The sequence below is a fragment of the Stegostoma tigrinum genome, chromosome 3 (genome assembly GCF_030684315.1).
Source record: "Stegostoma tigrinum isolate sSteTig4 chromosome 3, sSteTig4.hap1, whole genome shotgun sequence".
Lineage (NCBI taxonomy): Eukaryota > Metazoa > Chordata > Chondrichthyes > Orectolobiformes > Stegostomatidae > Stegostoma > Stegostoma tigrinum.
Window position 1 is genome coordinate 19,376,719 of NC_081356.1, and position 21,381 is coordinate 19,398,099.

General features: G+C 43.9%; 1 protein-coding gene across 1 annotated transcript in view; it reads left to right on the forward strand.

Annotated features, from left to right (window-relative positions):
- Positions 1-21,381, forward strand: part of LOC125450575 (trans-2,3-enoyl-CoA reductase-like) — a 124,290-nt gene that overhangs the window by 44,429 nt on the left and 58,480 nt on the right. The window contains exon 3 of the mRNA XM_048526581.2: positions 4,975-5,019. Within this exon, the coding sequence (XP_048382538.1) occupies positions 4,975-5,019 (45 nt within the window). The remainder of the gene's footprint in view (positions 1-4,974; positions 5,020-21,381) is intronic.

Consider the following 21,381-nt stretch of genomic DNA (forward strand, 5'->3'; position numbering starts at 1 on the left):
TACAGGGAGGTCTTGACCTGAAGGCCTCTGCTGCCTGGGATAGTCACGCCCTTCAGGCTCACGTCCTTCCGGATGGAAGTGGCGAAGGGCTCCACACAGCACACGAACAAGGCAGGAGAGAGCGGGCAGCCTTGCCTGACTCCAGCTCTGACGGGAAAACTGTCCGATTCCCACCCGTTGATCGAGACTGCGCTCAGTGTTGGTGTAGAGCAGCCGGATCCAATTGCGGATGCCCTCCCCGAACCCCAATTTGGAGAGGACGTCACTCATGTAAGCATGAGAGACCCTGTCGAAGGCCTTCTCCTGGTCCAGGCTGACAAGGCAGGTGTCCACCCGCCTGTCCTGCACGTAGGCAATCGTATCCCTGATGAGCGCGAGGCTCTCAGCGATCTTCCTGCCCGGCACAGCACAGGTTTGGTCAGGGTGAATCACCGACTCCAGGACAGACCTGACCTGGTTGCCTGTGACCTTGGCCAGGATTTTGTAGACCACGTTCAATAGTGAAATGGGACGCCAATTCTTAATTTCTTCCCTCTCCCCCTTCCTCTTGTAAATGAGGGTGATGATACCCTCCATCATGGACTTGCACATTTCCCCTGCCCGAAGCGCACTATCATACACCTCCAGTAGGTCCTGGCCGACTAGGTCCCACAGAGCGGAATACAGTTTGACCAGTAAGCCGTCGGTCCAGGGAGTCCTATTCCTCTCCGAGGACTTGAGGGCTCTGGTCAGCTCGTCCAGGGATATCGGCCGGTCCAGCCATTCCCTCGTGCTGTCGTCTAAGACCTCCGTGATAGACGACAGGAACGACTCGGAGGCCGTGCTGTCCGTGGGCTTCGTGTCGTACAGTCTGGCATAGAAGGATCTGCTGATCCTCAAAATGTCGGGCCGAGACGTTGTCACCGAGCTGACGTCCTCCTTCAGTCGGCTAAGCACAGAGCTCTCTTTGTGCACCTTCTGAAAGAAGAAACGCGAACACGTCTCGTCCTGCTCCATGGAGCGGACCCTGGACCGGAAGATTATCCGGGAACCTCCGCGGCGAAGAGCGAGGCTTGCTGGCCCCTCACCTCGCGGAGGTCCTCCGTGACATCGACCCCCATCAACTGCAGAAGGGGCACCCTTTTCTGGAGTCGCGACAGCTTTCCCCGCCTCTCTCTCGCCTTCTGAAAACCTTGAGGACAAAGAACCTCTTGATGTTCTCCTTCACCGTCTCCCACCAGTCACCCGGAGACTCAAAGAGGGGTTTCATGGTTCTCCAACCGGCGTACTCCCTCTTAAGCTCCTCGACGTTCTCTGGGGTCAACAGAGTCCTGTTGAGCTTCCACGTCCCCTTGCCGGCCGGCCGGTCTGACCGAGAACGCCCGTGACACAAACAGGAAGTCTATCCTTGAGCGGATAGACCCGTCTGGCCGCGACCAGGTGTACCTCCGCTGCGCTCCGTCTGCAGGGGTGCTGAAGACATCGAGCAGCTTGGCGTCCTTCACCGTGCCCATCAGGAATCTGGACGTGACGTCCAGTTGAATCCCCCCACCCGCTGTCCCCAGGCCGGATCTTCCATCTGCATCGATGATGCAGTTGAAGTCTCCGCCTAGGATGACCGGCCTGGACGTAGCCAGCAGGGGTGGAAGCCGCTGCAGGACGGCCAACCGCTCACTCCGTACCGCTGGGGCGTACACGTTGATCAGCCTCAGGGGAGCATTTCTGTAGGTGACGTCAGCCACTATGAGGCGCCCCCCCCCCACCACCTCCTGAACTTGAGAGATGGTGAAGTTGCGCCCCCGCAGCAGAATAGCCAGGCCCGAGGAGCGACAGTCGTTACCCCCCGACCAGATCGAAGGCCCACAGGTCCAGGCGCCGGACCATTTCCCGTACCTGCCGAGGTGCGGTATCCCGCACTCCTGCAGAAACAGGAGGTCCGCCTCTATGGTGGTCAGGTAGGCCAACGTGGATACACATCTTGCGGTGGACCTGGCACTGCGCACATTAATGCTCGCAACTCGTACCCCCATTGTGGGCAGTGACCGCAGTACCCTCCCCAAGTCCAAGGTCCAGCCCCTCCATCTGTCCCTTCATGCCCATTGCCCAGGCTAACTGCTGGACGCTCTCCGGGCTCAGGAAACCGTCCGTGCTGCCTTCCGGGTGGCATCCCCCCGCCAGGGGTGCGGAGGCAGGAGGGTCCGGCTCTGGGTCAGGCTGGGACGCCCTGTTTCCTCCTTCCCGCCTGGAAGTTCCGGGGGGCCCTCCAGTGCCCCAGCAGCACTTGACTGTGTGTCGGAGGGAGCCTCAGGATGCCTCCTGTCACCTGGAAGCGGGGTGCTGCTTTCCTTCTCCCTCGAGATCTTTAACTTCTGCTTCGGGCGGGCCCTCTCCAAATCCCCCTCGTCAGAGGAGCTCTTACAGCCCCCCTGTAGCTGCCTCTTCCCGCCTGATGGTTGCGGTTCCTGGGCCCGTCGACGCACCTTCCTCCTCGCTTTCCGGACCGTCGTCCACTCCCCTGGGTCGCCTGTCGCCGCCTCCATCGACTCCGGGTTGTCGGAGGGGGCGGAGCCTGCAGGAGCGCTTTGCTGGCCTCGGGCCCATCCTGCGGGGCTGGGCCCTCCTGCACAACCTGGCCCTCCTGCACATCAGTGGGGTCCTTGCTGGGCCCTGGTGCCTTCCTCTCCTCCGGGGGGGCTGGCGACCTGGGCGTATGTGGTCCCCCGCTGCGGGCATGCCCTATAGAGGTGGCCCGCTTCCCCGCAAAGGTTGCAGCTTCTCTCTCGTGGGCAATCCTTTGCAAGGTGTCCCTCCTCCCTGCAGTTCCTGCAGATGGTGGCTTTGCAGTCGGCTGCCACGTGACCTGACCTTCCACAGGCATGGCAGACTTTAGGTTGCCCTGCATAGGTCAGGTAGCCCTTGCTCCCGCCGATCGCGAAGCTGGACGGTGGGTGTACGACGTTCCCGTCCACGCCCATCCTCAGCGTCACCTTGACCTGCCTCTTACTGGTCCAGATGCCAAAGAGGTCCATGATGTCAGTTAGGTCCCCTTCCACCTTCACGTACCTTCCAAGGAAGGTCAGGACATCAACTGCTGGCACATGCGGGTTGTACATGTGTACAGTCACCATATGGTTCCTCCCCACTGGCATCACAAACAGCGGGACAGCGGTCAATACAGAGAGGGGGCCCTCACCTCCTTTCTCCTTGAAAACCTCCAGGAAGCGCTCGCAAAGCTTGGCACTCCTGAAGGTCACATCGTAAAAAACTCCTCCGGGGAAATCCTGCAGGCAGGAAATGTCCGCAGCAGCGAACCCACAACAGTCCAACAGGACCCTCTTCACGAAGAAGGTGCAATCCACAGGTGAAACTTCATCCACCTTCTTTACGGAAACATGGATGGTGTTCCGGACCCCCTGACCTGGGGCACGAGCACTTGCCGCAGCCATCATTGCAGGTTGGCTGCTCCCCTGAACCAGCGTTAGGCCGAAGCCAGCATTAAGATCCACTGGTCGCAAGGGTGCACAGCCAACCCGACATCCTCCTTTCACCTCCAAGATAGCACTCTCCTCCTCTCGGTCCACAAGAGAGTGGGTCTTTATTTTGTTCCAGATGTAAGCTGGTTCACTGAGCTTGAAGGTTTGTTCCCAGATGTTTCGTCACCATTTTAGGTAACATCAACAGAGCCTCTGACGAAGTGCTGGTGTTACGTCCCGCTTTCTATTTATCTGGTTAGGTTTCCTTGGGTTGGTGATGTCATTTCCTGTGTTGGTGATGTCACATCCAGCAATGGGTTCTCAACCCACTTCTGAGAATTGAGTGACAATCATTGATGCACTCAGACTTATTATTTTTTCGGTGAGATTTCAAATTGATTTTTCCCTTTCAGGTGCATGTATAAGATCCCATGACACTATTGTAAACAAACAATATAGCAGAGGAGCTCTCCCTAATGTCTTGACCTATATTTATCTTTTATCCAAAATCACTAAAACTGACTGCCTGCTCATTATGTTGTTGTTATTTGTGGAAATTTGGCTGTGTACAAGTTAACTGTCCTGTTTCCTGCAGTAAAACAGTGACTAAGCTTCAAAAGTACTCAATTGATTAATTTTGAAATATTCTGAATCACAAAAGATACTTTATAAATGCAATTCATTTGTTTTTTTTCAATTATTTTTCTGAACCTCAACATAAATATTTTTAAAAAATAGAAATTTGGCAACAACTGCCCATTGTTTTGGAAAAAAACATGTCATTCAACAATAAAGATAGAAGGTAATGGAGTAGGTTGTGCTTTTATTAGAAAACATTTACCCTAAAATTGCCCTATAGAATATCAGCCCAGACTTGATTTGAAATTCCTTTCCCGTTGCCACAGTGGATGTATCAACATAAACGATTAAAATAAATAGCTAAGCACATGTTAACATTCAAATGCTAGCATCACATAGCTACTTTTATTTGACAAGTCATACATTCTCCCTCAGCCCTAATAGTCTCTGGAAGACTTGCTAAATGAATCGTCTAAATTTGTTCAGTCGGCTTTAACATCCCAGTCCCATGTGACAATCAAATGACAGAAGCCATCAACTCAGTACTATTAGAAGGTGAGAATATTTCAGTGTCAGGTCATGCCAGTTTAGAAATGTTCTTCCCTTTATACTAATGGAACAGTAAACTGCTATCACCCAATGTCTTGAACAGCAAAAGAAAAACAGTCATTTGAGTTAGCTGCAGAGCATTTGTGCACATGCATGGTTCTGTAATCACTGCCTAAACATTTCTGACAAGTAAAGAACAGTCTCGATTTTTCTGATCAGTGACAGTAAAAACAATATTTTGGTATGTTTGTACTTTATGAACATTTTTGTTTTGTGAGAAGAGGCTGAGAAAAAATCTTATCTAGAAACATTGTGGCACAGAAATCGATCAAATGGTTTACTTCATACCAAAGGACATTAAATGTTGTTTTTGTTACCATTATGTTTCTTATAGGTCCTCAGTGGCATCCTTCGCGGGTTGGTCTTCAGCTGGAATGCAGTAAGCTTTATTAAGTATTGATATATTTTTTTTAAAGTTGCATTTTAGAGTAGAATTATGATGATGGAAATTTAAGTAATAAAAATAATGGGAACTTTATACTAAATTACTACGACAGCTATTAATATTTGATCAGTTTGTGTTATCAGTAGATACTACTCCTAGCTTTTAATGAGGTTATATTGAAATCTATGTAGGAATAAAAGAGTTGCGAACTTGAGACAATTAAGCAACTCTTGGATAGGCTCATGGATGATACTATAGTGTAGGGTACCCAAGGTAGTTTGATCTCAGTAGGATAATAGATCAACACAACATCATGGGCCGAAGGGCTGGGATGTACTGTTCTATGTTCTATGTTCATCGCCTTTTTTTTCCACTTGTTCAATTTGATCGCAATTGTTCTCCATTTAAATCCATTCATTCGCATTTGATCTGTATTCCTTGATACCCTTCCCCAGTACAAGTCTACTGGCCTCAGACTTGAAAATTTAAATTGACCCAGCATTCACATTCGTTTGGGGGAGGCCAAATTTATAGGTTTTCCCTCAATTTTGGGTGAATAATTCCTTTCTAATTCAGCTCCTGAATGCCTTAATTTTAATTGTCTGATAATACACAGCAGAATAAATCCTTTGTATCTAACCTGTTAAATCGAAATATTTGAAATGTTTTGATTGATGAATTTTGTTAATGCAAGCGGTTATAAACCAGTTTAATTAAATCTGTCTATATAATTTTACCCTTCGAGGCTTTGTGCACTTCTGGAGAATGTACATTGTATCTCTTTAAGGCTAGCATATCTTACTTAAACACCAATGTTGAATGGAAAAATTGCATTCAGATGAAGCATCAATTCTTCATTTTTTGATTTCCAATACATTTGGAATCATTTGACATTCCATTAGCTATTTTGTTAACTTTTTGCCCATACATGCTATTTTTTAATGATTTGTGCACATGGATGCTGATATCTCTCTGGTCCTCCACTCATTGTTATTGGTAATAACTATTGACTGCCTGGTGATAGTGTCACATAACGTTTTGGGTTGTGTGCTCAGTGTGAAGACTGAACTGTGTGTGATGGCTATTTACACTGTTCTTGTTATGGATAGGCAAACTGAGGACCGTGAGGTCAAGTAAATTTTTCTCCAACTGCCTCACCACCTGCCACTCAATCAGTCTAGCAGCTATGTTCTTTAGGATTCTGTGATCTCGGTAATGATGCTTAAATCATGCTTAAACTTAGACAATCCAGAGCACTGTCCTTGCCACCTTTGGTGCTTCTTCTAAGTGGCGTTCAGCATGAAGGAATAATGACTCATCAGTTGAGGGTGCAGCTGAGGGGGTACCAGTAGATGGCCATCAGTCATGGTTCCAATGCCCATGTTTGAATCAATGTTCAGCCCTCCTGGGACAGCTCTCTTTTGACAATGTATCACTGCACTACTACTTCTACTGGAATATTGACTGGAAGGCAAGGTTATGTGAGTATGTCACTGCCAGGCTCTTGTTTGACTTGGCCATGGCGCTACAAGTTTGGTGCAAAAGCCCAGGTGTATGTAAGAAGGACAGTATCAATAGGGCTTTGTGCCATTCTTGTTTCCATTGCTTAGGTCAAGGCCAGGTACACTGCCGGTTTCAATAAATTTGCTTTTGTTTTGTATTGGCTTCATACACCTCAGTGGCTTGCCAAGCAGTTTCACAAAGCAGTTAAATGAGTTTAATGTAAAGTCTTGTCAATTATTTTAAATGTATCTACAAATACATGAACTAGAAACAGGAGAAGGGAACTTGGTCCTTTTTAGTCTACTCCAACATTCACGGTTGGACTGTTTGTAGCCTCAAACTCCACATTCCTGCCTGCCCCTAATAACTATTGACTGCTTATTAGTCAAGACTCTTTCTGCAGAAGTTGCTGGAAAAGCTCAGCAGGTCTGGCAGCATCTGTGAAGAAAAAGTCAGAGTTAAAGTTTGGTGATCCCTCATCAGAACTGTTCTGAAGGCGGGTCACTGGACTGCAACGTTAACTCTGATTTTGAATTTATAGATGCTGCCAGACCTGCTGAGCTTTTCCAGCAATTTCTGTTTTTTGTTCCTGATTTACAGCATCCGCAGTTCTTTAAGTTTTTATTAAGAACATACCTACCTCTGTCTTAAAAATATTCAATCCCCCTGCCTTCACCAGTTGCTGGGGAAAAATTTGTAAGAAACTCAACTCTCTGAGGAAATAAAAAAATTCCTTATCTCTATCTTAAATGGGAGATATCCAATTTTTAAAGTATGCCTCTAGTTCTGGACTCCTCCACATGGTTAAAAACATCCTTTTTGCACTTTCACTGACAAGTCCTCTCAGGGTCCCAAAGTTTTTCACTAAAGTTACCTAACCTCTAATAGATAGAGTCTCTCCTTCTCTTAACGTTTCTAGTAGTAACCACCATCATTACATGAGTATCAGTTGAATGAACATTCTCTTGACTACTTGCTATGGAATTCAATTCATTCTTTAATAAGGAGACCAAAACTATACCCTGTACTTGAGCCATGATCCCACCAACACTCCATTCAGCTGCAGCAAACTGTCTCTACATTTATAGGCCAATCCCTTAGCAGTAAAGGTAACAATCCATTTACCTTCCTAATCACATGCTGTATCTGCATACCAACATCTTGTGAATCACATGCCTTGACACCAAGGAGTCTTTGTATCTCAAAATTCTGCAATCTCTCTCCATTTAAATAATATACTGTTTTTAAGGGTCTGAAGTAGATTTGTAGCTCGGGTTGGGGATGTTGTGGTTAGTTGGCTCACTGAGCTGGTTCATTGTTGTGCTACAGACATTTCATTACCCTGCTGGGGAACACCGTCGGTGCAGCATCTGATGAAGCGCCATTGTGTTTCCCCTCCGGGCTTCTGTCCACATCGATAAGGAGAGCCACCAATTCGATAGGAACAACACCCAGATCTGGGACAAGCAAAGCAGAGATGAACACAGGAGTTCCTAGAAGCCTAGTACTCCACAAAGAAAGTCATCAACAGACACATAGAACTCAATCCCATATATACTCCATTACGAAGGAAAACTGGAATTGAGATAATCCAACTCAATGGACTCCAGAGTTTAAAAACCAGTTGGGAAAGCACAATGACGCTTTATTGGAGACTGCACTGATGATGTTACCCAGCAGGGTAATGAAACATCTGCAGAACAACAATGAACCAGCTCAGCGAGCCAACCAACCTCAGAATATATTGTTTTTCTAATCCCCTTCCTAGAGTAGACCAGTTCACATTTTCCCGCATTATACTCACATTATTCCCCACTTATTAAAATGGCATGCATTCCCTTGAAGATTCTATATGTCAGCTTTTCAGCTTACTTTCTTACCTATATTTGTAACATTAGCAACCAGACGTTCGGTCCATTTGGAGACGTCCAGCACGGAAACAGACCCTTCGGTCTAACTCATCAATGCTAAAGTGATATCCTAGATAAGTGTAGTCCCACATGCCAGACTTTGGCCTGTATCCCCCTCAACCATTCCTACTTAAGTACCCATCCAGGCGCCTTTTAAATGTTGTAATTGTACCAGCCTCCACCCCTTCTTCTGGCAGATCATTCCACACACACAACCGTCTGTGTGAAAAAATTGCCCCTTAGGTCCTTTTTAAACCTTTCCCTCTCACCTTAAACCTACACCGTCCTTGGGAGTAGACCTTGTTAATTTACCCTATCCATGGTCATCATGATTTTATAAACTTCTACAAGGTCACTCCTCAGCTTCCGACACTCCAGGGAAAATAGCCTCAGCCTATTCAATCTCTCCCTATGGCTCAGACCTAACAACTCTCACGTCTCACAACATCCTTCCGATAACAGGGAGACCAGAATTGCACACAGTATTCCAAAAATAACCCAACTAATGTCCAGTATAGCCTCAACATGACCTCCCAACTCCTAAACTCAATGCTCTGGCTAATAAAGACAGCATACCAAACACCTTCTTCACTCTCTTATCCACCTGCAAATTCACTTTCAAGGAATTATGAATCCATTCTCCAAAGTCTCTTTATTCAGTAACACTCCCCATGACCTTACTGTTAAATGTGTAAGTCCTGCCCTGATTTGGCTTTATCTAAGTCATTTATCCAAGGCATTTCTACAGACTGTTAGTAATTAAGGTTCTATCACCAATTGCTGTGGCATACTGCTCACGTTTGTCAAACAGAAAAGAACACATTTAATCCCAACCTCTGCTTCCTAATAACCAAGTAATCCTCTATCCATGATGTAACGACATTCCCCACATTCTAAGCTCTTATTTTGTGTAGTAACCTTTGATGAGGCACTTTGTCAAATATCTCTGGAAATCTTAGAACAGTATAAGCAGTAGTTCCCCTTTATCGCCACTTTTTGTTACTACCTCAGAAAATTCTAATAAATCATTCAAAAGCGATTTCCTTTCACAAAACTATGTTGTTTCTACTTCATTACAAAGTGCCCTGTGACAATATTCTTCATAACAGTTTCCAGCATTTATTTTTAATAACTGATGTTAGGCTAAACGACCTGTAATTTCTTTTTGTCTATCTTCCCTCTTTCTTGAAGATTAGCTATTTTACTAGCTGATGGGATTGTTCTAAAAGTAGGATATTTTGGAAAATTAAAATTAATGCATCTAATGTCTCAGCAGCCTCTTAACACCCTAATATGAAGTCTGCCAGGGCCTTTGGTTAATTATCCTTTTTTACAGGAAACTTTTCTTTCCCTAGTTTCTCCTTGAGGTCCTTTCAAAATGTGGAGTACCTCCGTAAATTTCTCCTTTTCTGTAGTATCTGAATTTCCTAGTTCCTTTTCCAATAAATCTCATGTGTTTCCACATTCTTAATATTCTCTATAAATTATAATATATAAATTTGGACACAATATTCAAGTTGAGACCTACCTAACCCGTTCTTTTCATAGTTTCAGCATAACTTTCTTGCTTTTAGCTTATGTCTCCCTTGGAGTCTGCTATGTGGGGGATTTTGCACAATTCCCAATGATGCTACAGAAACATCTTTCTGGTCATTGGAAAGTCCAGGGTAATGTTATTCCTTTCTTAATTTTTTTTCCTATTCTCTCATTTTACTTTTTCTTTACCTTTTAGCCATTGAATACTGTTGCATCTATCTACTTACAGTTATATTCTGTGCCATACTTTTTTTTTGGCTTGCTTATCTCATTGTAGGTAGGAGTAGCATTTATAAAACTGTCATCTGGTTGTCTGAAAAACTACTTCTCCTTTCGTGCTTTCAACCAGAGAAGTGACAAACAACTTAAGATTATTGTGGTTACAGGATAAACACAAGACCAATCTCTTGTGTGTTTTCTTTGAAACAAACAGAAACAGGTTTGCTGATAACAGTCCCTACAAAGAAAGTTCAAGTGAATAAATAAATTTGTCTTCTGTGTATTGTGTTTAGATATTGCATACATAGGATATACAAGGAATCAGGAGAACAGTAACTGGGCAACTAACACCATATTTACATTTTGTTGCCTCCTATTTAGGAATGAAATGTTATTATCTCACTTGGTTGGATAAAATTACCAAAATGTACACTGAAAGAAATATTTGTTGATTGAATGATGTCTTGAGGTTGTGATCTAAAACAAGTACAATTGTTTGAACCTCCTCCCATTAACATTTCAACGGGTGAGTGTCCATTCTTCAGTGATGTTGCTCTGTGGAGTTAATTCCCAGTCTAGATTCATATGCATGTGTAACTTTTCATTCTTGCCTCTCTGCTCGGCTGATGGTGGAGCACAGATCCTGTCACCTGGTCAATGTCTGCCTCCAAGGTGAAAACACTGAAAGCCTCATTCATGAGATATATTGTATAATAATAATTCTTCCAATTCGAGATAAATCTAGCTGTGTTGCAAAGGTAATTTTCAGTGTTCTGATCGCTGGGTTTTGCCAAGACTTCTTGCCACATCAATCCAGCTTGAATAAAAGTTGACCAAGACTAAATACATCTTCCCTTTAAAATTGCATGTATCCCTTGCTAGCCTTTTCCAAGTCTATTTTGGACATCTTGATGAAATATTTTGGCACTTGCTTGTGTAAAGTTCAAAAATGGCACGACAAGTTATGATTCCCAGACGTTTGCCTTGAAATTTCTATGGAATTTCTCTATACTTCTGTCATCCATTGCCATCTGTGAATCAGCGTCAGAGAACACAATGATTACAATCTGTGCTGTTACTGCAATCTATTTCTTTCAGTTTAACATAACAGTGTAAAGTTGTATCAAGTTACAAACGAAGCTGCCACAGACTCACTACTGACACTTGGGTATTACCTGTCCTGGTGTGGGATAGCTGGCCAGGCTTTCTGCAGTCAACTTGGGTCTATGCTTCTTCTCTGAGCTCCAAGCTCAGGATCCTGATTAGACTGCTCTGTTGATGTCTTCGAGAACATTTTTTTTGTATGTTTTCTCTTGATCTTCCAGTAAGTTTGATTCCTGCCCAAGACCCTTGTGTTTGAGATGTATAGATAAGATATAACTGTCTGATTGCCCTCCCTTCTGTCTTTAGTAGCCTTGACATCAATGAATGTCAAGTTGTCGCCTAGCAGCCTTTATCACCACATCTCTCCTTAATAAGCAGTGCCTGATTCTGCATTGTACAGTAGGCTATTGTATAGACTGAGCTTTTAATCATACTGGTGCAGTGTAGAATGTTTCTACCATTAGATGTGCCTCGCCCAGATCGTAGATGTTGGCCAGCCCAAAGGATTTTGGTGCCCTTACTTTGCTCCTGCAACCCAACTTTGCATATAAAGGAAAATGAGATGCCTTAAATCCAAAGATGTGCAGGTTAGGTGGATTAGCCATGGGAAATGTAGGAATACAGTGACAGAGTACGGGGGGGAGTTTGAGCGGGATGCTCTTTGAAATGGAGGTGTGGTCTAGATAGGCAGTTTCCACACTGTAGGGATTCAATAAACGACATTTTACCTTTATTTACTTGATAAAATAAGGTTGAATTTGGCACCCTTGAGACCCAGGTACCCCAGACAACTACCTAGTTTGTGCACAACATCTGGCCGGACCTAAATAAATCAAAGACATATTCCATTAGCTTGAGCCTGATATTTTGTACATGGCCAGGCATTTTTGAGACTTCTTTAAATTGCAGTAACTTCAACAAAGGTTTGTGCTTTGATTTGATTTTGAATTTCAGTCTCACGAGGTCGTTGATGAGACTTTGACAGGCTCATTAATCTGCTAATATTTTGTCAATGCTTGTGTAGCTCTGTTCTGTCTCTAAATTCTTTGCTGTGATATAAACAGGTTTTCATGTTCTATCAGCCTTCACACGGATAACGGTTACTATTTCTGTGGTTGCTTCACCCACAACTGCCCTTGTGAATAAACTTGGATGATGATGTTTTAGAACATCAGTAGAAGGTACCTTTTCTTCGATCTTTACAGAAATTACAGTCTGTTTCTAAGTCCATACCAATGCTGACCTTTTTTTCTTTCATAGAGGCCTCTTATGGGTTGAATGAGGCAGCAGAGCTGGGGATCAACTTTCTTACTTATCCACAATGCCCAAGAAGCACCATACATCATCTTCAGCATTGCAAATTTATTTATGTCCTCTGTCCTCTTTGAATCTTCTTGGACAATATGTTCCAGAAATGCAATCATCATTTAGGAAATTAACGTTTCCAATTTAGAATAAGAATTGCAATCTGTCGTGCCTTTGATGTGTTCTTGACCCCTCTGATCATGTTCCTTCTTTGTTTCACCTTGCTCTAGGATATCACTATAGGCCAAAGTGTCCCTTGTTTCTCTTTTATGATTCTAGACAATGCCTGTTGGAAAATCTCTCGTGGAGGGAGATCTGTAACAGTCACGGTTGAAGCAATACTGCTCCAGGGTACCAGACTTGGAAATATTTACTCTGTTTTCTCCCTAAGATCTGTTGAGTTTCTGCAGCAGCTTCTGGTTTTGTTTCTTTCAGATCTTCAGCATCTGTAGTTCTTTGTTTTGTTTTACTGCTTCGGTGATGTCATCAACAATCTGGACTCTTATTTTAAGGATTACTGTCACCATTATGTCCAGTTTTGTGAAAAAAATGTGTTTTACTAATTTTTCCAAACAATCATCCACAGATGAAACAGAATGAGTTTCTGTTCTAACGCCTCTATTTAAGAGAATGAGATCCACATATAATCTTAGTTCTTCATTTGCCTTTGAAACAATTACTAGAGCTTTGCATCTTATTTGGTTCTGTAACTAGTGAAATGGCATTCTTTCAGCCATGCTGCATAACTAAATTTTTTCTCTTCCTGTCAAAGGATGAGAAATTTTCCTACATGTGGATACGCTTTGCATTTTCTTGCAGAATAATGTGATATTGCTGCTTCAAATTACCTAAACCTTGAAAAATCTGAGGACACTCATGCCAAAATTCACTCCGGTTTTCATTCTAGGTAAGATAGGCTTTTCCAAAGTGTTAAAGGTTGGTTATTGTTATCAAGGTTTAGAAATGAAGATGAAATGCAGCATCTTGTAGCCTTTAACAAAACCAAGAAGCCAAGTATGGAGTCCTAACTTCGTATGATTTACTCCTTTTTAGAATTTATGTAATTAAAATGGTGCTGGTTTATAGCAACATGTACACGTTTTCATAAATACACGTAACAATAAATTACTACTACTATTACAATTAGTATTAGTGTTACTATTACTATTGCTATTACTATTATCAGGAAACTGTTTTTATGCTCAGTTTTTAAAGAAGGTCCTAAATTGTTTCAATGTGTAATACTTTCCTTGTTTTGTAGGTGTTATCACTTGATTTAGAAAATGAGTGTGACAAAGTACGAACAAAAATTAGCAAAAAGTGACTTGAATTGAATGATCTTTCAACATTTTCACATAATCAGCTGCAATGTTGCCAATGCTTGCATAGTCGCTTGATGTGTGAAAGTTACTTCATGCTTGTGATTCACACTGGTTTTTCAAACATGAATAAATCAATGTTTAAGAGTCCTATGTGCATTGTATTTTAAAAGCAGGATGAGCAAACGTTGTTGTAATTACAGCAGCTGTTTGTCTTGTGTTCAGCATGAACCTCTGCCAGCATTGGTGAGATCAGAACTTTGTCTTTGGTAGGACATTTGGAGTGGCATGGAGAGGATTAATGTCCTATTAACACCCTGTTATACAACACATGGAAGTGACAGTGCTCTGTCGTTTCTGACAAAGCCAATTCTGCAAAAGCGTCCCTGCCCAAAACATCAACTTTCCTGCTCCTCTGATGTTGCCTGGCCTGCTGAGTTCCTCCAGTTCCAAACTGTGTTATCTTTGACTCCAGCATCTGCAATTCTTACCATCTCTGAGCGCTCTGTGCTTGTACTGTTAATGTGCATATTATATGAAAATGTTAGAGTAAATTCCATAGTTGTGTATAAAGTATGCTTCGTATATTCGGCAAATAAAATAGGCATCACCTCATTTCAGGAACTTTAGGAAGAATGTCAATTTAGACCATAGATAACAAGAAGTCTAAGGAACTGATTACACCCCTGAATCTAATAGTTTTACACATGCCTGCATTTATTTTGAATGCATCTAATAGATAGCAGTCCCCATGCATCTGCATGAACACAGGTTTGCAAAGTGACAATGCTGTCAGGTACCTCATCTGTGTTTACATTTAAAAGTCATTTTCAGAGGTTTGCGGCTTACACAACACACTTTTGAAGGCTCAAAATCCAGTTGTGCTCTCCTCTCCAGTGAAAATTTCACCTATACAGGATTCGATCAATAAGCAACCGTCCAGCAGTTGCACTACGCCTGCACACTCCCCTTCCCTGTGGCAGATGGATGTCCTGTTGCAGTGAAACAAGGAGATCAATTCTAATTTGCCTCCAGCCCCATGCCCTCTGCCTAAACCCCAGTGCCGCGTCCTGTGGCATCTGCAATGGGTACTAACCACACCGTGCAGGGACCCTGGTGAGGGCAGCAACATTTTGCAACCACTTCCTATGGCCTGTCAATTTCTGTGGTTGATATCACAGCCCTAATTCTGAGCACATGCCAGCTGTATTTCTGCAGTTGTAATAATCTCTCCATTTACACATTTGTACTTGAAGCATTCAAGTTAATTTATGTTGTTTTCAGAAACTGATTTCAGTACTGTGAACATCCTGCCTATTATGTTCATCAAGCACAAATGTGCACTTAAAACATAAGGTGAGTTTTACTCTCTAGGAGTGGATTGAAATGTGGCCTGGAGACTCTGCTTTATTGTGAGGGAAGACTCAGGGTGGAAAATCTGTTGCTTTGTTGACTTCCCTGATTAAGTAAAGATTGGGAAGTTTGAGGTTGATCTTCCGATCCCCCATCTAATTGTGGCCGTTAATTAATCACTTAAAGGCCAGTCCTGGGCTCTCATGCATTGCTACTAATAGTCAACCACTGGTGGGAATTAGCCCACGGTAGATACCCGTGAGTTTGTGAGCATGTGGTCCTTCTGATTGACAACACTCTGTATCTCATGGATGCTCTATGGGCAGCAAGGCCCACTCCTGCTGAAAATCTTTATCCATCCCGAAACATTGGACCTCACTTTTCTCTGGGGCCTGCTTAACTGCCCTCAGTGAATCTGCCCAAACATACCTCTATCTTGGATCTCCAGTGCTGTTGCCTTCATCCCTTTCTTGCTGCAATCTCATCCATGGCCACTGTTCTTGGTGGCGCTGTCTGGACTGAAGAGCTGCCACCCCTGTGACTTACAACACGTTGAAGGCAAGAACCTTGTCTTAAAGGCAGGAACACCAACAGCAGGCATGTAAGCACCTGACCTGGGTTTAATCTTGGTGGGACTTGCAGATATGGCTGTGACAGTGTTGGCTTCTTAGCTATTAGAGTCAGAGAGTCATAGAGCATGGAAAGAGACCCTATGCTTCATACCAGCCCATACCATACAAGGGACATGGTGGCCATTAAGTTCAGCTTATGGCTTTGTTTATAAAAAAGCCCCTCTAATTCTGCTTAATTTACTGCCTGCAGTTCCAAAACCTACTTTCTCATCTGCTCAATGTACTCAATGAAAAATTGTACCTTTGTTTCCGGTTTTACATTTTCCAGCCTTATAATTCCCTCTCTGACCTTGCTTCAAAATTGGGGTGATGTGTAGCTGTGACAATAACATTAAAATTGGAGTGTGAACACTGCAAAAATTGGGGACTATTGAACTTTCTGAGTGGCAATAACACACAGTACAATTTCACACAGGCTCTGAACAAAATAGGGTCAAATTTTAATATATTTACCTGTCAAACTGCCAGAGACATACTGCTGAAAAATAGATTTGTTGGTGATCGCAGGTGCTTGACAGTTGCCCCGTCAAGTAAGCTTATCATTTCCTGAAAACTGAGTGCAAAATTGAGACAGCCATTCAAGATTTCTTTTTAAGTGTGCCTCCAGCAAAGAAATAGTGCCTGGTTCTGCCTGATTTTTAAATGCTACAGGATCTCCTAACAAGTAAAATTAAGAACTGAGATGCACGTACAGTCTTATAACAGAACATGCACTGGGTACTGTTTTGATAAAGGGGGTCTGCGTGCATGCATCCTACTGATCTTTGGTAGAATGTTGGACTAATAATTCAGCCTTCAGTTAATGATTTGGGACATCAGTTCAAATCCTGCCATGGCAGCTTGCAATCTTATATACAATAAAGCTAGTATTAATGAAGTATTAATGTATTAATAACTATATCTCCACCAGATTGGTGCAACAATACATCAGATACTCTAATGATTTTTATAGAAATAAAGAAAGACGCTGCCCTTAGCTGATCTGATCTTTATGGGACTCCAGAGCCAGAACATCATTTCCAACAACCCTTTGAAATTGCCAAGCAAGCCATTCAGTTGTCAAGAGGGTGACCCATCATCAAATAAAAACAGAAAGTGCTCCTATTTCACTTCTTCAGCATTGGCAACACTTTGTTTTTATAAGAACATCATCACCACCTCAAGGGTAATTAGGAATGGCCAATAAATACTGGCGATACCAGTGATGCCTACATCCCATGAAGTGTATTTCTCACATGTGCAGAATAGCCTAAGTTCAATGTCTCAAAACTTCGGTCCTTGCTCTCTCAGATCTTCAGCTATTGTGCGAAATATCGCTACTGAGTTGACTTTGAAAAAATTCTGCCCACTTCAGGCAATCCAGTACATTTCCCTTTTGAGGTCAGGATGTCAACTAATGCAGTGCTGTAGAGGGTGCTGATATACATTGCTAATAAATATAATAAGGAATCCTGCTCAATGTGGAAATCATTTCTTTGGACCGACAGCAACAATTGAACATGACGTCAGGATCAATCCCATTTTATTTTTGTGCAGTTTTAGCCAATTTCACTCCTTTGGCGTTTTACAATTAAAAAGTAATTTGACATTACAGGTTTCTAGGTCCTCTCCCTCTATTCCTTCACCTTTTCCACTTCTCACACTGCCATCCCCACTCAACAAATGCTGCCAAACTTTGAATGGTGCACCCCCTCACAAACACTAGCACAGAAGCTCTGCGAGAAATGTACTAATGTTTTGAAAACTCATTGGTATTGGGCACTGTTAGCAGTCAGAAAGAGATAATGCTTTGCATGAAAGATATGCTTTGGCTGATTTTATGATCTTTTGCTGCAAAATTTCACTATAAATTGATATGATGTATTAATTATTACTGAATCAGCAGAAAATGTCCGATTGAAGCAATAAATATGGAATGTAATGGATTAACTCGAGGCAAGCCACAAATCTCCACCTATTTTTGTGCACTAAATATGTGTGCTGTTCAGATTAAATTCCTCTTGTCTGTGAAGGTCGTGAAGCTAACATATATATTCCCCTGCTGGGACTGGCAATAACAATCTTTTAACTACAGAGGTGCTTTCGGATTTTTCTTTCAAAGTTGTATACACTGTTTTATGAACTAGCCACATAGATTAAAGAAAAATACGATACAACTGGATAATAAACACAAATCAACTGGTTTGATAAATCACCCATTTCAAAACAAATCACCTGTTACAATGTGGAGCTATTTAATAAAGGTTTTTGTACTTGGCAAAATATTCTAAAAGTCCAGGACACAGCAGTATCATACGCTCCCATTTTAATATTAAAAAGACTTTTTTTGGACAGATTCCCTTCACTTAACATGTCTTCAAATAAAAGAGTAAGCAAATTATTTGTTTAATTCTTTCATGGAATATATGCTTTGCTGGTATGGCCACCATTTATTGGCTATCCATAATTATCCATGCACTGAATATTTTCCTAGGCCATTTCAGAGGTCAGCTAAGTTGGGAGTCACATGTAGGCTAGTCCAGGTAAGGTTGGCAGATTTCCTTCTATGAGTAAACCAAATGGGCTCTGACAATAATCAATGATAATCGCAATTATGATAACCATGGATATAACTTTATATTCTAACTGAATTCAAATTCCACGAGGTGCCAGCATTGGATTGAACCCACATCCTCAGAGTGGGCTGCAGAATTATTCGTTCAGCAATATTACCAGGAGTACCACCACCTGCCCATATCTTAGTACAATCCAACAATTCAAAGATCCTAATTCTTGTCAAGCCTTTTCCTTTTATTTCCTGTCTCTACATTGATCAGCCAAAACTGCCTAGCTGTGAATTTGTGCTGTGATATTACACTTGTGTTGATACTGAGCAATTTGTGAGTTCAGAAAATGATTGTAAACATTCTTATGGCCCTGTCCAAGCTGCATCCTCACAGCCTACTTACTGTTAAAGATTATTCTATTCTCTCAGTTTCTCCATCTCTGCCGTATCTATCTTGATGATGCCAGTTTTCTTGAGGGGCATCTAAAATGTCCACCTTATTCCTCAACTGAAAATTCCCCAGCACTGTATTTGACAGGCCGCTCAGCCAATTTCTGACCTGTGCCCTGCATTTCTAGCCTTGCTTCCTCGCTTCCTTCCACAATAACTGTAGGCTTCCCCTTGGTCCTCACCAGCCTCTGCATCCAAATGATGAAAGCTACCATTTCTGTCACAAGCCAGAGGATGCCAAGACCAAACATATATTTCCCTTTCCTCGCCTCCATTGTCAACATTCTGAGGAACCATCCCCAGCAGGATACTTAGGTCCATTCCTCCCCTGTTCCCAATGCCTCCCAACGCTCCCACTGTATCTTCCCTTACAATCGCAGAAGATCGCCCGCTTACCTCCTCACTTCTCACAATCCAAGGTCCCAGACATACTTTCCAGTTGAAGGATTCATCTGTACTTCATTCAATGTAGTCTACTGCATTCACTGCTCACAGTGTGAACTCCTCTACATTGGAGACACAGAACATAGAGTGGGTGACCACTTTTCAAAACGCAAATGTTCTGTCCATAAAAATGACCATGAGCTTTCAGTTAACAAAGTGTGGAGCTGGATGAACACAGCAGGCCAAACAGCATCTCAGGAGCACAAAAGCGGATGTTTCGGGCCTTGACCCGTCATCAGAGAGGGGGATGGAGAGAGGGAACTGGAATAAATAGGGAGAGAGGGGGAGGTGGACCGAAGATGGAGAGAAAAGAAGATAGGTAGAGAGCTGTTCCTGCAACCTTCGGGTGGCATCATTGTGGCACTGCAGGAGGCCCATGATGGACATGTCATCGAAAGAATGGGAGGGGGAGTTGACATGGTTCGCGACTGGGAGGTGCAGTTGTTTGTTGCGAACCGAGCGGAGGTGTCCTGCAAAGCGGTCCCCAAGCCTCTGCTTGGTTTCCCCAATGTAGAAGAAGCTACACCGGGTGCAATGGATACAATATACCACATTGGCAGGTGTGCAGGTAGACCTCTGCTTGATGTGGAAAGTCTTCTTGGGGCCTGGGATAGGGGTGAGGGAGGAGGTGTGGGGGCAAGTGTAGCACTTCCTGCGGTTGCAGGGGAAGATGCCGGGTGTGGTGGGGTTGGAGGGGAGTGTGGAGCGGACAAGGGAGTCACGGAGAGAGTGGTCTCTCCAGAAAGCAGACGAGGGTGGGGATGGAAAAATGTCTTGGGTGGTGGGGTCGGATTGTAGATGGCAGTAGTGTCGGAGGATGATGCGTTGTATCTGGAAGTTGGTGGGGTGGTATGTGAGAACGAGGGGGATCATCTGGGGGCGGTTGTGGCGGGGTGTGAGGGTTGTGTTGCGGGAAATGTGGGAGACGCGGTCAAGGGCGTTCTTGACCACTGTGGGGGGAAAGTTGCGGTCCTTGAAGAACGTGGACATCTGGGATCTGCAGGAGTGGAATGCCTCATCCTGGGAGCAGATGTGGCAGAGGTGGAGGAATTGGGAATAGGGGATGGAATTTTTGTAGGAGGGTGGGTGGGAGGGGGTGTATTCTAGGTAGCTGTGGGAGTCGGTGGGCTTGAAATGGGCATAAGTTTCTAGCTGGTTATCTGAGATCGAGACTGAGATGTCCAGGAAGGTGAGGGATGTGTTGGAGATGGCCCAGGTGAACTTGAGGTTGGGGTGGAAGGTGTTGGTAAAGTGGATGAACTGTTCAAGCTCCACAGCGGAGCAAGAGGTGGCGCCGATGCTCGATTCGCAACAAACAACTGCACCTCCCAGTCGCGAACCATTTCAACTCCCCCTCCCATTCCTCAGATGGCATGTCCATCATGGGCCTCCTGCAGTGCCACAATGATGCCACCCGAAGGTTGCAGGATCAGCAACTCATATTCCACTTGGGAACCCTGCAGCCCAATGGCATCAATGTGGACGTCACAAGCTTCAAAATCTCCCCTCACCCCACTGCATCCCAAAACCAGCCCAGCTCATCCCCTCCCCCCACTGCATCCCAAAACCAGCGCAGCCTGTCTCTGCTTCCCTAACCTGTTCTTCCTCTCACCCATCCCTTCCTCCCACCTCGAGCCGCACCTCCATTTCCCACCTACCACCTCATCCCACCTCCTTGACCTGTCCGTCTTCCCTGGACTGACCTATCACCTCCCTACCTCCTCACTTTTACTCTCCTCTCTACCTATCTTCTTTTCTCTCCATCTTCGGTCCGCCTCCCCCTCTCTCCCTATTTATTACAGTTCCCTCTCCCCATCCCCCTCTCTGATGAAGGGTCTAGGCCCGAAACGTCAGTTTTTGTGCTCCTGAGATGCTGCTGGGCCTGCTGTGTTCATCCAGCTCCACACTTTGTTATCTTGGATTCTCCAGAATCTGCAGTTCCTATTATCTATGAGCTTTCAGTTGCCTGCTACGCCACGCCACCGTGATCCCACGCCAACATTTCCATATTCCCACACCAACATTCGATTCACAGG